The 18,031-nt window shown below is 37.6% G+C and overlaps 1 protein-coding gene across 3 annotated transcripts in view; it reads left to right on the top strand.

Annotated features, from left to right (window-relative positions):
* The window catches only part of CSMD3 (CUB and Sushi multiple domains 3), a 614,489-nt gene that overhangs the window by 360,102 nt on the left and 236,356 nt on the right, over positions 1 to 18,031 (top strand). For all 3 annotated transcript variants that reach the window (XM_065668828.1, XM_065668827.1, XM_065668826.1), the window contains 3 exons: positions 1,027 to 1,214; positions 2,653 to 2,841; positions 16,681 to 16,797. In XM_065668828.1, the coding sequence (XP_065524900.1) occupies positions 1,027 to 1,214; positions 2,653 to 2,841; positions 16,681 to 16,797 (494 nt within the window). The remainder of the gene's footprint in view (positions 1 to 1,026; positions 1,215 to 2,652; positions 2,842 to 16,680; positions 16,798 to 18,031) is intronic.

The raw sequence follows: 18,031 nt of genomic DNA, 5'->3' as shown, positions 1-18,031 counted from the left end.
TAGATTGTTAGGCTCAGGCTCATGGGACATAAATACTGGAACATAGAGTACCACAGAACATTGGCATTAGTCATGCAGTTCCTTGAATGGATTTCAGAAAGCCGAATTAGGCATCTAAGTGAATCAGAGAGAGAATTAGGAATAGCTGTAGGCTCCTTGTAGGATCCTGCTGTTAATTGTTCCTTCTTAATTCTGAAAGGGGTTTTCGATAATCCATCAGAGAGTCCATTAAAGCAGTATGACTGATATAAAGTCTGTCATAGCAAGAAAGAAAGAAGCCACAAATACCAAACAGGTGTTTGGGATTGCTGATGGCATCTAAATCAAGACAAGCAAGGAGATAATGAGCGGCACTGTCACACTCAGCTTTTCCTAGAAATAGACAGCACATATGCTGTCTCTAAATAGCCATTTTGCTTTGTAGGGCTTTCTAAATAGGACTTTTTTTTTCTGTAACTTCTCCCACTACTTTGGACTAAGCCTCAAGTGTCACAAAGACACTGGAGTCTCAGAGCAGACTTAAGGACTTCTATCCCTGCTTATGAATGATTTTAAGAGTAGGCACTCAGATCATGATTCTTTTATAATATAAAGTAACTTGATGATATTTGTGCTAAATGGAAAGGTTATAATAAAAGAATGCATCAATATATGCTCTATATAGTTGACTTAATTTTTCCTGAAAGAAAAATCCATTTCTATTACAAAATACTATATGCAAGTAATATTAATCTTTCCTAACAAAATATGTCTGGCTTTTGTTTCCTGCAATACAAAACAGCTCAAGGAGTTTAAAATCATTTCTTATCTTTCTAAGTCACTAACCTAAAATTTGGTTATTGTATTATTTTATAGGATAATTAATACTACTATATTTATATTGTAAAATAAATATGTAGAGAAATAATTAAAAGAATATGATCAGGAAAAGCATGGTTTAAAAATATAGCTTACTTTGTATGAGTTTACTGAATTTGTTTCAACCAGTCCTTATATTTGTACCTCTGTGTTTTTCTTCAATTCCAGATTTCAGACAGAACTCAATTATGATGTTTTGGAAGTTCATGATGGGCCAAATTTATTATCTCCACTCTTGGGATCCTACAATGGTACACAAGTCCCACAATTCCTGTTTAGCAGTAGCAATTTCATTTATCTTTTATTTACAACTGACAACAGTCGTTCTAACAATGGATTCAAGATTCACTATGAAAGTAGGTCATTCTGAATTATATTATTTGATTTCCCCATCAATGCCTATCCTAGTCATAAATAACTAAAGGTGCACAGGTGTTGTCTTGGTAAATTCATATTAATTTTCAGACAGAGAAAGATTTAGTGATGTTAAACTGCAAAAGGCATGACCGGTAATTTCACTTACAATTTAATGTCATTGCTGTACTGATCCATGATTTAAGAATCAGAAGGTAGGAATGGGAAACATATCTTTCTTCTGGATGTTGCTTTTATGTCTTTGTATTCTTGTATTTTATACATTTGTGTGTGTGTGTAAAACTGTGATATCAGAAAGATTATGAAAATCTAAACAAATAACTAAATTACTGTCCCAATTGATGTACCTGAAGCTCTACCTGAAGGTAATGGGAAATGTAGTTTACACTAATGAGGTGAAAATCAAGCTTTATTTTGGTATATATCAATATATAGCAATAATCAGTTGCTTTCTTATGGTTTTTTAGGGGCCATATCACCATTTTTATGTGATTTGTTCTGCATATATTTTTGTTTAATTCTTACTGGTTTGTTGTTTTCCAGTGCAGTTCAATGCCCTTTTCTGGAAAACAGTAGTGAATAATGGTCCCCTATTCAGCATTGCTATTTTAAAATATCCTATTGAAGTTTAAGTTTTTTTATACATACTTATTTTCCATGGTAATTATTTATTTCCACACCTAATTTATGTGTGAGGACAGATATTTTATGGCTTTTCTGTAGGAATAAGAGGAATAACACATAAGAATTGTTACATTGAATACTACTTCTAATTTGCTAGCTTCAGTAATATTCCTAAAGTTTTTTGCTTCTTTCTTTGCTTTTCCCTGACTCTTTCATAATGAAGTTAAACTCACTAGGAAAAAAAAATCTAAAAGGTTTAGTTTTTTAGTACGCATTAAAATTCTTATCAAGTCCACTACTTTTTACTCTCTTCTCCTATTATCTTCTCAATATCTCACATTCAAATAACATTAGATATGAAAATTTTTTAATGTAAATAATTGATCAATGTAAATATTTCAAGAATAAATTTCATAAGAAAGGGAAAGCAGTTTAGCCAGGGTAACAAAGTTTGGTCAGAAAAAAATTAAGGCTAGAAATCAGAATCTTGTGTGATGATCAAAGTCTTTGACATCAGCATCAGGGACAAAATCACTTAATGTTACTAAGGTAGGATCAAACTAAGTATCCTGTAAGTTATGTTTTTCTCTGCAACAGTGGCAGGATGCAATTCATTATTGACAATGTCTTATAATGGTGACAGAGAAATAAAGCACAAGGTTAATTCACTGAAAATGTGTCATAATGAACCCTTCACCCCCACTCACAGCACAGTGAATTATTTAAATTAATAATAATTTTAAAAATGTGTAACTTTATTTGACTTTTTAATTTGTCATTGTTTTTTAAATCTAGGTGTAACAGTTAATACTTACTCCTGCTTGGATCCTGGCATACCAGTGCATGGACGTCGTTACGGACATGACTTCTCTATAGGTTCCACTGTGTCATTTAGTTGTGATCCAGGTTATAGGCTGAGTCATGAGGAGCCTTTGCTATGTGAAAAAAATCACTGGTGGAGTCACCCACTCCCAACTTGTGATGGTAAGGATGAATGTATTAATACAAAGCGCCTTAAAATACACACATTTTGCTAAACTAATATTAGTCAAAAAGAATTAAACTTTGAAGCTTGTAATATCTTTATTGATGGGAAAAAAAAAAGTAGAGGAATCTCTTTGTGTGATGAGATATTAATAAAAGTAGAAAATGATATATGTCTTTAAATCAAGAAATTATTGAAGATACATCTATATGAATGTATGTTACCATGACCTGATCGCCAGTTAGCTAGCAGTATGCAAGGTTACTGTATATCTGCTTGTAAAACACAGATTGCAAGCTACAAATTTGTGGCTGGGTATCCATTTACGGACACAGGTGTGCTGACATATGAAATATGAGATGTGTTTTATTTATAGATACCCAAAACCAGCATTTTGTCTTGTTTTTGTATTGATCACCATGTTCATAGGTTGTTAACAGAACTTGACATCCATGAATCACTGTAGGAATTAATTATGGCATCATTATGCATGATGATTAAGCTTACGATTGTTAAACCAGACAAAAATGGCATAAAGTAAGATGTCATATATTTTGGAGTCTCCATCGTATCATTAAAAAAAGTCTGTTAGAAAAATTACCTAATAGATTTAGTAATCTCTTATTATCAAAATTGTTTATTTTAATCTGCTTTCCTAGTTAGGGTGATATCAATTATATTCAATTTTAAGAATTTATATTGTAATGTTAATTAAGTTGTATGTTTGAGATGTTTTCCTCTCAAAATATTTTTTTTTCCTTTGAGCATGGTAAACACTTTTCTGATGATAAAAGTGTTACCAGGAATAATGTACCCACATAATTCTAAAGGGGTATTTAGTTCTCAAATGCTTTGGTTTTATATTTCAGTAGGTTGAGCATGTCAGTATATGATGAAACTCAAAATTTGTGGTGGTAGAAAGGGGCGTAAATAGTCAATCACTTTCCTGAAAATGGCACTTTCATTCAGCAAGCCCATTTCCTAGAGGATTCTGCTTCTCAGTCAGGTTTTTGAATGAAGAATTGTAGGATTCCCACAGCTCACAGTCAAGGGACTGTATTTTGCTGAATAGGCCATAAACATAAGATGTGTTTATGGTGACAGTCACTAGATGGTAACAATCTAAACTAAACAGTATTAACACGCTCCCCATGAATACCGTGCTCTGCTGTGAAATAAACTTGCGTATTGTGATAAATTCCTTCCTTAAGATGCTGAGCTAGCATGCAACTCATGAAGTAAATGAGATGTTTTTTTTTTTTCTCCAGAGCACACTGCTAAATGGCAATTGTCCATTGAATAAATACATTCTAAAGTTATTATAGAGTACATTTATTCTAGTAAATTTAATCAGTTTATGGTTGAACTAATTTCAATTTCATTGCTGAATTTCTTCTCTGGTGGAATGTTTTTAAATAGTATCCAGAGTCTTTGCACCCCCAGGGAAAAAAGGACATTTGCTAAATGAGCTTTTATTTCCATAAACTGCAAGTATGGGTTTCTATATTTGTTGTGGGTTAAACCCAGCACCCTGCAGCTGCTTGCTCACCTTTCCTCCATTTCCCCTTCTATCCCCTGGGTAGGATGGGGAGGAGAATCACAAGAATATAAACCCAACGGGTCTAGATAAGAACAGTTTAATAACTAAAGTACAATATAGTACTTCTACTAGTAATAATAATGATTATAAGGGAGGTAACAAGGGGGGAGAACCTAAAACTAAAAGGGGGAGTGGGAGAGAGAAGCAAACTAAAACCAACACAAGTGATGCACAATACAGTGCTCACTACCCACTGACCAGTACATGACCTGAGCAGCAGACAGTCCCTTTTGGGTAACTGCCCCCACTTTACACAGTTTAGATACTGGGCGTGATGTGCTGTGGTGTAGAATACCCCTTTGTCTAATTTGGGTAAGGTGTCCTGTCTGTGCTCCCTCCCAGCTTCTTGTGCCCCTCGTCACTGGCAGAGCATGAGACTGAAAAGTCCTTGGTATCCTGGGCTGCATCAAAAGGAGCGTGACCATAAGGTTGAAGGAGGTGATCCTGCCCCTCTACTCTGCTCTAGTGAGACCTCACCTGGAGTACTGTGTGCAGTTCTGGTGTCCTCAACATGAAAAGGACATGGAACTGTTAGAAAGAGTCCAGAGGAGGGCCATGAGGATGATCAGGGGACTGGAGCACCTCCCGTATGAAGATAGGCTGAGAGAGTTCAGGCTGTTCAGCCTGGAGAAGAGAAGGCTGCATGGAGACCTCCTAGCAGCCTTTCAGTATCTGAAGAGCGGCTATAGGGATGCTGGGGATGGACTGTAGTGGTAGGACAAGGGGTAACGGGTTAAAACTTAAACAGGGAAGTTTAGATTGGATATAAGGAAGAAGTTCTTTACTGTAAGGGTGGTGAGGCGCTGGAATGGGTTGGCCAGGGAAGTTGTGAATGCTCCATCCCTGGGGGTGTTCAAGGCCAAGTTGGACAGAGCCTTGGGTGGGATGGTTTAATGTGAGGTGTCCCTGCCCATGGCAGGCGGGTTGGAACTAGAGGATCTTAAGGTCCTGTCCAACCTGGCCTAGGTTTCAGCAATAGCAGTCATTTTTCTCCTTCTTAGTACCTGGTGCTGTGCTGTGTTTTTGACTTTCAGCCTGGGAACAGCGCTGATAATACCAGTGTTTTTAGTTGCTGCTCAGTAATGTTTACTCTGACCAAGGTCTTTCTGAGTCTCATGCTCTGCCAGGGAGATTTTCTTCCCTTTTTTTTTTTTTTTTTTTTTAAAGAACTATAATTTTTAAGCCCAGCTGGCAACAAGAACTACACAGCCGTTTGCTCACCCCGTTCCCCACACCCTTCCCCCCCCTCCCCCCCACTCCTGGAGGGATGGTTAGGAGAATCAAAAGAATGTAACTCCCACAGGTTGGGATAAGAACAGTCCAGTAACTAAGGTATAACACAAAACCACTACTGCTATCGCCAATAATAATAATAAGGGAAATAACACGGAAGGGATACAATTGCTCACCACCCGCTGACTGATACCCAGCCCGACCTGAGCAGTGATCTAGCCCTTCCGGGTAACTGCCCCCCAGTTTATATAGTGGACATGATGTGCTGTGGTATGGGATACCTCTTCGGTTAGTTTGGGTCAGGTATCCTGTCTCTGTTTTCCTCCCAGCTTCCCCTCCTCCATGCCAGAGCACGAGACTTAGAAAGTCCTCGGTCAGAGTAAACATTACTGAGCAGCAGCTATAAACATTGGTGTTAGCAGCTTTGTTCCCAGGCTTAAAGTCAAAACTACAGCACTGCACCAGCTACCAAGAAGGAGAAAAAATGACTGCTACTGCTGAACCCAGGACACAACCCTAACTATTCTATGATTCTGTGATCAGGATAAGCACTACTGTGCAACAACTAAAACATCGGTGTGTTATCAGCACTATTCTTAGACTAAAGCCAAAACACAGAACTGTACCAGTTTCTAGGGAGATAATTAATTCTATCCCAGCCAAACCCAGGGCAATAATTGTGGCATTAGTAAACTCGCTGGTCATTGTTCCTGCCCATTCATTGTATTATTCTGTCAGTTTCTGAGGAGCAAAGTTCTTTCTTGATTGTTCTTTCTGATAATTATAAGTCTTTTTGATAATTACATCATGTAGTGATATGCAGATAGATCATGATAATGGTGCAGACAGATTATGACAACTAGTGTTTTGGAGGAGGAGGTGGAAAAAATTTAGACTTCTTAGAATAGAATTGCAATCAACACCATCTACTTTGAGGAAGAACTGTTTCTATTTCATGAGGTTTGGATATTACGGAGATACTAGAAGGAAGTGCAGCAGGAGGGCCAGAAGACCTCCTTGGATGGATAAGGAGCTGCTGAGGAAAATTCAAAGGAAAAAAGAGGCTTATAAAAAATGGAAGCAAGGACAGGCAGCCTGGGTAGAGTACAAGGATGTTGTCCGGGAAGGTAGGGACCAGGTTAGGAAGGCTAAGGCCCAATTAGAATTAAACCTAGCCAGGGATGTTAAGGATAATAGGAAGGGATTCTACAGGTACGTAGCAAACAAAAAACAGACTAGGGACAACATAGGCCCCCTGAGGAAGCTTTCGGGAGAGCTGGCTACGCAGGATTTGGAGAAGGCTGAGGTTCTGAATGACTTCTTTGCCTCGGTCTTCACTGGCAAAGGCTCTGACTGCACCACCCAGTTCTTAGAAGGTAGATGCAGGGACTGTGAGAATGAAGACCTTGGGCCCACTGTAGAATAGGATCTGGTTCGAGACCATCTTCAAAATCTGAACGCACACAAGTCCGTGGGACCTGATGGAATCCATCCGCGGATCCTGAAGGAGCTGGCGAATTAAGTTGCTAAGCCACTGGCCATCGTATTTGAAAAATCATGGCAGTCAGGTGAAGTTCCAGACGACTGGAAAAAGGGAAATATAACCCCCATTTTCAAGAAGGGGAAAATGGAAGACCCGGGGAATTACAGGCCAGTCAGTCTCACCTCTGTGCCTGGTAAACTCTTGGAGCACATTCTCCTGGACAGCATGCTAAGGCACATGAAGAACAACAAGGTGCTTGGTGACAGCCAGCATGGCTTCAGTAAGGGTAAATCCTGCCTGACCAATTTGGTGGCCTTCTATGATGGGGCTACAGAATTGATGGATAAGGGTAGAGCAGTTGATGTCATCTACCTGGACTTGTGCAAAGCATTTGACCGTGTCCCACACGACATCCTTCTCTCTAAATTGGAGAGATATGAATTTGATGGATGGACCACTCAGTGGATAAAGAACTGGCTGGATGGCCGCACACAAATAGTTGTGGTCAATGGCTCGATGTCCGGCTGGAGACCGGTAACGAGTGGTGTCCCTCAGGGATCAGTGTTGTGACCGGTCTTGTTTAACATTTTTGTCGCTGACATGGACAGTGGGATTGAGTGCGCCCTCAGCAAGTTTGCCGATGACACCAAGCTGTGTGTTCCGGTTGATATGCTGGAGGGAAGGGATGCCATCCAGAGGGACCTTGACACGGTTGTGAGGTGGGCTGATGCCAACCTTATGAAGTTCAACCACGACAAGTGCAAGGTCCTACACCTGGGTCGGAGCAATCCCAGGCACAGCTACAGACTGGGCAAAGAAGAGATTCAGAGCGGCCCTGCAGAGAAGGACTTGGGGGTGTTGGTCGACGAGAAAATGAACATGAGCCAGCTGCAGTGTGCGCTCGCAGCCCAGAAAGCCAACCGTATCCTGGGCTGCATCAAAAGGAGCGTGACCAGCAGGTCGAAGGAGGTGATCCTGCCCCTCTACTCTGCTCTTGTGAGACCTCACCTGGAGTACTGTGTGCAGTTCTGGTGTCCTCAACATAAAAAGGACATGGAACTGCTGGAACAAGTGCAGAGGAGGGCCACGAGGATGATCAGGGGACTGGAGCACCTCCCGTATGAAGATAGGCTGAGGAAGTTGGGGCTGTTCAGCCTGGAGAAGAGAAGGCTGTGTGGGGACCTAATAGCATCCTTCCAGTACCTGAAGGGGGCCTATAGGGATGCTGGGAAGGGACTCTTTGTCAGGGACTGTAGTGTGATGTACTGTAGGTTACCCTGCTCTTGCAGGGGGGTTGGACTAGATGATCTTTTTAGGTCCCTTCCAACCCTTGGGATTCTGTGATTCTGTGTGATTCTGTGACAGGACAAGGGGTAACAGGTTCAAACTTAAACAGGGGAAGTTTAAATTGGATATAAGGAGGAAATTCTTTCCTGTTAGGGTGGTGAGACACTGGAATGGGTTGCCCATGGAGGTTGTGAGTGCTCCAACCCTGGCGGTGTTCAAGGCCAGGTTGGATGAAGCCTTGTGTGGGATGGTTTAGTGTGAGGTGTCCCTGCCCATGGGAGGGGGGTTGGAACTAGATGATCTTGAGGTCCTTTCCAACCCTAACTATTCTATGATTCTATAAGCATCAAAAAAAGTGTATCAGAGAATTCACACTTCATTACCTGCAGGAACATTTAGACAATACTGAGAATGATTATATGAAAGTGAACAAGCAAACTGTTTTCCTTCCTTAAATTCTGGTCTGAGGGGGCAATTATGATAGGCTGTGTAATTCATTCAAAAGTAATTAGTTTTCTTTTTTGTGTGTATCTATACAGATAAGGTGTGCACACTATTTTGTTAGTGCACATATGTATTCTCTGTTTGTGTGTGTATACATACATAAGCAAACACAGTTCCATATTTACAGAAGTGTAGCACAGCATTTCTTGGGCGAGTGGGAAATAGAGCGCTGACTTTTGAGGATAGTAGAATCTATTTCTGTTCTCTAAATATTTATGGAAAATATTTTCAAACAGTTACAGCTGAAAGGAACCTCAGAATGTCATCTAGTCCAAACCCATACCCCCCCAAAATGGGTCTAATCTGCATGTTAGCTCAGGTTGTTCATGATTCTGCACAACTGAGCTTTATGTCCAAGGAGGAAGATTCCATTTATTCCCTGAGCATTGTTTGGCCATGCAATACATTTTGAACATCTAGTGAGTATTTCCCATCTTCAGTTACATCCATTATCTCTCATCCTTTCACTGTGGTGAAATCTGCTTGAATATATACATTCCTTGAACTGCTTTACAGTTTTCAAGACAACTCCAGTATGTTAAAAAAAGTTATACAACCATAATATTAAGACTTCTTCAAAGAATAAAAAGTAAACCCAGTGATCTTTTTCAAACTATGAGTCTTTCTTCAGCAAATGAGTTAGTCTGTAGACTGTTAAGAAGATACTGTAAAAAATACTTTACTGTTGTAAAGTATGGCAACTTTCTGAATAGTTGTCTTGGCGAAATAATTTTTTATTTCTTTTCAAAAGAGGTGGCACTGATCAAGGCCTATACTTCTGCCATTATTTGTTCTTCTTTGCTTCATGGATAAACAGCTTTTTTATTCACACAGACCAGAGAAAAATGGTTGGTACTACCATGTACATTAATTTATTTTGAAATAGTTCATCTAAAGATGTGGTTTGGTCACTACCATACACATGCAACATTACCTAGGAAGACACACATGGAAATAAATAACTACCGTTCTTTTCAAATTGGAGTATGTACAGGCCTTCAAAAACAGTCATGCTTGAGAAAATGAAAATCAATTATTTTGACCTTTGCTTAGAAAATACTACTTGTATTCCATTTGTATTATTCCTAGCTAACATCTAAATATGATTCATTGCATACTTATCTATCTTGACAGCCCTGAGCTTCTTGACTCTGACCTTATCTCAGTGCTTAAGAAATAAGACAAAATTTTGCCTTATCCTGCCCTTCCTACTTGAATTTTAAAATAGAATTTTGCTTTTAAGCTTTGAATACATGTGAGAAAAAACTATTCTACCCAATATATAAAATATTGTATTAATCCAATTAAAAATGACAGGAAAATAAATGTAAAAGTTAGATACATAATTAAGACTGTAAAGTACTTTTTATTCCCTTCAGCATAACATCAAATTCAGTCCTAATATACAATAATTATTATTCATTATTTGAATTAAAAATAAATATAGTCATTTCACTTGGTCTTTATTTACCAAAGAAAATTAATAAATAACAAGAAAAATGTTCAATCAAGATGGAAAGCATTTATTGTTTAAATTGAAAGCACCTAGATATGCAAATGAATTGGCAAATATGACTTGTGCAATACTACGAGGACCATTTCCAGGGAAAATATGTGGCAGGTACACCTGCCCATACCAAAGCCTACAAACGCTTACCCCCACAGGCCAGAGCCCAGGAGTGTTCCCTCTGCACAGCTCTTGTCCCACCAATATGGTGGCGGGTGCAGGGGCAGGAAGGTTGGTCCTGAGCCCATGGGGGTTGCGTGACCATATGTGCCCACAGCTCAGATCTCACTGGATCAGCAGCGGAGACCCTGGGAAGCCATTTTGTGTTGGTCTCCCTGGAAGCAGCAGGCCTGCCCTTAAACTTTTACAGGTCAATAAAGTTTATGCTGTGAGTAAGCTAGGCTACATTAGTTTCTACTAAGTTAGTCTTTTGTGTAATGTAACTCAAGTCTAAGGTTTCTTTCTGGAACCTGATTATAATAATATGCTGTCCATATTGTTACTACTTGGCTGCATCCCATTTTAAGACACATTACAACTTCTGTAGTTGGAGAAGACATGCTGAAGTTTCTTAATCTATGAAGAACATTATAGAAGATTCAAATGCTAACCCACTGTTTCAACAATTTTTAACTATTTATATTTTTATTATCAAATTATACAGTAAGTGAAAATAACTTCAGAGTTAGGTTTTTAGTTGGAAGTTAGAGTTAATTAAGCAAATTAATGTAATGTGGCATGTCTGTCTTCATGCACATATATACACTTGTATTTAGATGTAGATATAATTAGATGTGTATATACACAAACGCATCTGTGTTTTACAGCTTTATCTGCTTTTTACTCCTTGTTTCTTTCAGAACTAGCATATTTTGTCTTTCTTGATGTTTGAAACCATTTGTAAAATTATTAATTTTACTAATCAGTTATAAATGTGTGTGTTTTCTTCCTATCACTTTTGAAATACAGTTTTTAATTATTTGTAGTTGAAGCAAGCTGATCTTGCTAAAAAAGTAGGTTGTTTTTTTTTCTGAAAGCTTTTGTTCTAATATGTATTTTCTCTTTTGAATTATGAAATACATCATTGTATGTTTGTTTCTGAGTGGTGGTTAGTGACCTATGGCCAGTCTCTTGAAAAATCTTTATACATAGGTGCTATAATTTGAAAATGTGGAAAACGTTAATTGCACAGATATCAACATTTTTAGTCTGGGTAAACAGGGACAACAATACGGGTTTTTTTTTACCGTGTTGTTAGTAAACATTATGTGGAGACATACATGGATATATACATTTATATATATCTGTATTGTTTTATTTTGCTTTACTAACAAATACAGTCTCTTGATAGTTTTCTGTCCTTCTTGCATATGGTAATCCCCTTTTCACATCCAGTTTTCTTGATAACTTTGTATTATTGATATACCCTTCATAATTCTGAGACTAGTTTGTGTTATATCAAACTAAATAATCTTTAAATAGATAGTAATCCATATTCAAAGACCTCGTGACAGAGAACGCAATTAAGGGTTGCTGGATTTTATTTCATGGTATAAAAAGCAAAATTTAAGAGGCAACAGGCTTTTCTGTGAAAGTTTTAAGCTAAGCTATGTAGGCTGGCCTCCGCAGGAAGAGATAAGACAGACTGACTTCTGCAATAAAATATAAACAGAGGACATATATATGTAAAAAAAAAAAATAGGAGAGAAAAGAAACCCCTCACCTGTGAACAAAAATGTCACAATCTAATGTGGAGTGTCCTAGAAATATGTGTAGCACAAGAGTGACAAACAGGCAAGTACCTGGGACTGTTAATGCAGGGGTCATGGATGTGAAACATATATCTTTACATATGTACATAAAGAAAACCTGTCTCATATAACTGATTCAGTTAGAGATACTAATGTGCTTTTCCAGCCATCCAGCATGAGTCCCCAAGAGGGAAAAGAGCATAAAGACGGTTAAGCAGAAGAACAAATGGGTAAAAATTTACCATGAATAAATTTAAGCTATAAATTATGAGACTATTTCTAGTATTGGAACATTGATTTTCTGTAACAGTTTTATAGTAGCATGAAATATGGCCTTAAATGGAACTTTATAGTTTTATGAATGACACAAGTCAAATGCTTTCATTACTACTGTTCTATTTCATATCTCCCGCTGAGACACATGTGAGTAGCCTAAATCAAGGTTCTAAAATTGGTCCAAAACTATTTTCCAACTATGCAGGGCTGTTTTCTAAGCTAGGATTTCTTGCTGTCACTCTTTATGAGTGATACGTCACTGAGCGAAACAAGCACAGTTACAACCTTTTACAACAAAAGGAAGTGTAAGTACTTAACCCAACACTGTAAGAATTTATTTCACCTAGACAACTGACTTAGCCACTGCACTCCACTATTAAATTTTAATCTTAATTTAGAGCTATCTAGAACCTGCTTTTTAAATTGTCATATCATTTCTGATCCCCACAGTGCTGTAGATATACTTAAAACTATACATCCACATACCTATCTGTATTTCATACAGCTACTTCTATATATCATTCTTTTTATTTTTGTTCTCTTTTTTCGTTGTTTTGTTTCTCACTATTCTGAAAACATATTAGTGGAGGGGGAAAAATAAGCATGTCTTCTTTCATAACAAACAAATTATTAGCGTGTTAACAATGCAATATTCCATTTTCCACATTAGAACACCAAGGTAGTGCTTCAGTTATTTGCTTATGTATTCATTCTACTTTTTAGTCTCTCCTAGCTACCATCTCTGTATAATCAGATAAAGTGAAAGAAAGGCTTCTTATAGAATCTGGAAAAATGTGGAGACTTTATCTTTTGCTGGTTTTATTTTTGTGTTTCTGTTTTCCTTTGCGCTCTGAAACAGAGTCAGATACTAGTAGTGATATTATATGCTTGGGCTCTTTGTCATCTTATCAGGGCCAGTGCACATTTTTTATTTCAGATTTGTCAACTTGGCTTTGTTTTTTTTAAATGCTAGTCCCTTGATGCTTTTTTTTGCCATCTGCTAGCCTTCATAGAGTTACTCTGAGTGCCTGATGAGATGGTGTGACAAGGATTTTTGTCACCATTTGCATTCCTGAAAGGTTTTCCATACACTCACTGCAAAATACATTATTTGTTTGGACTGTTTCCCATGATTATAAAAACTGATTGCATTTTCTTATTTAATAGGGCTGACCTAAGGTATGGGCAAAGTAGGTAGTACCATCAGAAGATCCAATAACATGCTGTCATGGCCCTCAAGAATACCTAAATGTGACAAGATCAGGTGGTAAATAGACAGTGATTAACTAACCTCATTGTCTGTATCAAAGAAGTAAGGAGGAAAATTAGTATGATGGAAGGTTATTTCCCTGTGTCAACAGTTACAAGATTGGGCAGTTGTATTCCTAGAATGCCCTATTTTAGCATGTGTTACTGGATCTGCAAATTTTTGGTTTACAGCTAGGCCAGAAATATTAGAAAGTTTGTAGGAAAAGCAGCATACACAAAGAAATAATGGGGCTAACAAGACAAATATACATGTTTAAAACATAAATGTGATTAATTATAACAATCAAACAAATTTAGCTAGGCAAAATAGGGTGAGCTTCATCCTAGTATACGATGAAGTTCCATTTCTGCTTTATAAGAAAACTATAATTTAATACGTACTTTTTATTCAGTGCCCTAAAGATAGTGATGCCATGCGTTGCAGTAACCTCATTATGAAAAGTTACTGACTTCTATGAAAACATTTCGCAGTGCTACTGAAATGTCTGAAAAATGCCTGTGTTTTCTTGAGACAAATGTCTGCTTAGGTACAGGGTAAGACAGAAGGTGCACTCTGAATATTGTCTCAATTTACTGTATGGCTTGTTCTCACATCAGTTTTGAATGTACTTCTACAAGCAAAAAACTATGACTGGTCAACATTTCCATTGTCAAATAAACAGCACTGGTAGCAAAAGCAAAGACAGGTACCACTTTCATGATTTGCTTTTAGCATAAATTATCATAAGTAGAACATAGATCAAGATAGAGTAGAATAAATGTCATGATGTAACAAATTACTCACAACACCTTTCTTCTGAAGAAATATGAAGATGTTGTTTGAGCATTCTTTGTAAACTGAAAGGCCAAACTTCTCCCACATTTATAATGGATAATGTAGAGTGCTATATTGGTAGCTGCTGCTGATGTTACAGAAGTAGAAGCAGGGTTAACCAGCTCATGCTGGTGAGACATCTTCATTGGTGCAGCAGCAGGCTAGGAAGTACAGACACTAGCAATAGGTGAGCAACAGCTTATATAACAAGGGGAAGTGGGATTGGTAGTTATATCAGCTGGAATTGCAGACAAGTAACTGCTCTTTGCCTATCTCCCCAGCTGTCCTTCTGCAGCTTCAGCATGTGCTAAAGAGAAAACTTTATGGAGTGCTGAATACTGGCTGAGGTTAGGGTGCAGGCTCAGAGAAACTACAGTTGGCACCAGTGAAAATTCTTAAAGGATGCTGGTTGAGAACTTGACTACTTAAGGCTGAGAAGGGAGAGTTTGTGTTAATTACTTTGGAAGAGCTGCTCATGGGAAGAACTGCAATCAAGTTTCCTAAAACAGACTATATTATTTCGCTTAAGTCTCATAGTAGTAATATAGTTTACTGGGTTTTTTTTGTATCCTGGAATATATGTTCAGGGGTTGGAAGGGACCTTAAAGATCACCTGTTTCTACAAAGTAATTTTAGTAATGCATGCAATTAGTCTAAGAAAAATAAAAAGAAATATATGCCCTTCCGAGATAATCTATGTTCATAGATTCATAGAATCATAGAATAGTTAGGGTTGGAAAGGACCTTAAGATCATCTAGTTCCAACCCACCTGCCATGGGCAGGGACACCTCACATTAAACCATCCCACCCAAGGCTCTGTCCAGCCTGGCCTTGAACACCCCCAGGGATGGAGCATTCACAACTTCCCTGGCCAACCTATTCCAGTGCCTCACCACCCTTACAGTAAAGAATTTCTTCCATATGTCCAATCTAAACTTCCCCTGTTTTAAGTTTGAACCCATTACCCCTTGTCCTATCACTACAGTCCCTAATGAAGAGTCCCTCCGCAGCATCCTTATAGGCCCCCTTCAGATACTGGAAGGCTGCTATGAGGTCTCCGCACAGCCTACTCTTCTCCAGGCTGAACTGCGCCAACTTTTTCAGCCTGTCTTCACATGGGAGGTGCTCCAGCCCCCTGATCATCCTTGTGGCCCTCCTCTGGACTTGTTCCAGCAGTTCCATGTTACTTTTGTGTTGAAGACACCAGAACTGCACACAATACTCCAAGTGAGGTCTCATGAGAGCAGAGCAGAGGGGCAGGATCACCTCCTTCAACCTGCTGGTCACGCTACATATTCAGAGAACTCTGATGCAAACTTTGCTTGGTAGTGAGTTTTAATCAATATTGTTGGTAAAAGATAATTCTAACATGTAAGAGCCTCTTCTTTACTAAAAATTACTCAATTAATTTTGTATTTCAGAAGTTTTAGAATGGAAAATTCACCATTAAAATGCAACGGTGAATTGTGAAGATATTTATTGCAATGTTGTAATGATTTAGTTCTTGTATTTTTTATTAATTCAAGCTGTAATTCAAGTTTTATAATGCTCAGTTACTGATTACTTTTAAAAAGTCACTGTTGATACTACAGAAAGACATATGTTTGCAATTATCATTATCACTTTGATTATAGATATGGCTGCATATCCAGTAATTAGATACGAGAAAGCATGTCATGATTCCCTGCAATAATATTTTCAGCCAGTAATTCTTCAGTAGGAGATACACTCTACACTATTTTAACTCTCCGGCCTTAGTTTCTGGACACTGTTTGGCTCCCTCTCTTCTTCTGCCTTCATCTTCCTGCTGAACTTTTGACTTTCACAGAGTCTCAAGAAAATGTGAAAACAGAGCAAAGGAAGTTGTTTTTAATTTTCTTAGTATCTATTATAATGTGTTACTTATTCATTGACTATATTTCTTTTCATGTTGTGTGAAAACAGGTTGTGGTTATTTGTGCAATTGCAAATATTTTGACCAACTATTTTTAAGTAGTTTTAAAGGCAGAAGTTTAAAAAAAGTTGTTTTTTTTTTTTGGGGGGGGGCATTTTCTCTCATCTGTTTTATATTATTTTTTATTATTATTATTATTATTTTCTTTGTTATTTCTAGCTTTATGTGGTGGAGATGTTAGAGGACCTAGTGGAACAATTTTATCCCCTGGTTATCCTGATCTGTATCCAAATTCACTGAATTGTACATGGACTGTGGATGTTACCCATGGAAAAGGTAAATAAATCTTTCTCTTTTTGCACATGTATTTTATAAATCTCTAAGTCCAGTTTTCTTTCTACACATGTAGATCTAGGGTAGCAGCAGTGAACTGGGAATTGCATTGCTGATTTGTGGTTTTATTTTTATTATAGTAATTCCTAGAATTCCAGAAGTGGACTAGGCCCTAGTGCTTTCCACAGAGCAGACAGTCCCTAGAAGTTTATAGTTGGATGTTTGCACATTAATTTGTACAGGTGAAAGAGGATGGGTGCTTATTCTGATGAGGAAATGTCTTAGAGAGAGATTAGCTGGAATACAGATATACAGATTTGGTATTAACAAAAAAAATTGAAGTGAAGACAAAAGTGAAGATGTTACTCATGGCACAAGAAATGAAAGTCATTAATGAGGGTGGAGTTGTTTAAAACATTGCTCATTATGCTAAATTTACATTATGACTATCTGTCTACAAGGATGTGTCAGCAAGAAAAGTCCTATTATTTTGAAGAAACTGTTCCAGCTTACCAAGACACATTTTCAGGGTAGCGGTATATAAATGGCAGTTTCATATGCATTTATGGATTGAATAAATACACTGAAATAAATGTGGGATGAAAAAATAATAAATAACAAAATCCATGGAGAGAATAGTTAGGTGAGAAAGAAATAATGACTGATCACAGTAGCTGAGGACAGGAGACTTTTAAGAAAAGAGTTGCTTGTTGAAGCTAGATTTCAGGATAAAGAAATAATGTTTTTATTTTTTTCTCTGAGAAAGGAACTTAGTAAGAGCTCTTTCAAAGAAATATAAAGACACGTGGGATTTCCAGACAGCAAAATTTCTTCAAAATAGCGTGTCTTTTTTACTTTAAGGTGAAAGGTTTTGGGACTAGGTGAGAGAAGATGGCTTGAACTTTTAGATTTTTGTTTAGTTTGGTGTGGGTTTTTTTTTTTTTTTTTTAATATGTGGGTGACTGTATAGTTCTCTTCTAGTACGAGTGGAAAGAGCTAGAGAAGCATCAAAAATTAACTTTAAGGAAATAGAGACAGGTATCATAAAAGAAACTGAATATAAATAGGATAAGGTGATAACACAAAATGGAGAACTTCATTTGTAATACTAGAAAGAATGTAGAAAAAGGAATGAGAGAAGGAGATGAAGTTCCAATCTGAATTCAATCAGTTTTCTCTGGGAGGGTGTGAAAATGAGAGAAAGCATACTGATGATATATTCCTCTAAAAGTGTTAT

The sequence above is a fragment of the Lathamus discolor genome, chromosome 2 (assembly GCF_037157495.1).
Source record: "Lathamus discolor isolate bLatDis1 chromosome 2, bLatDis1.hap1, whole genome shotgun sequence".
Taxonomy (NCBI): domain Eukaryota; kingdom Metazoa; phylum Chordata; class Aves; order Psittaciformes; family Psittacidae; genus Lathamus; species Lathamus discolor.
This window is presented reverse-complemented; position numbering and strand designations above follow the sequence as displayed.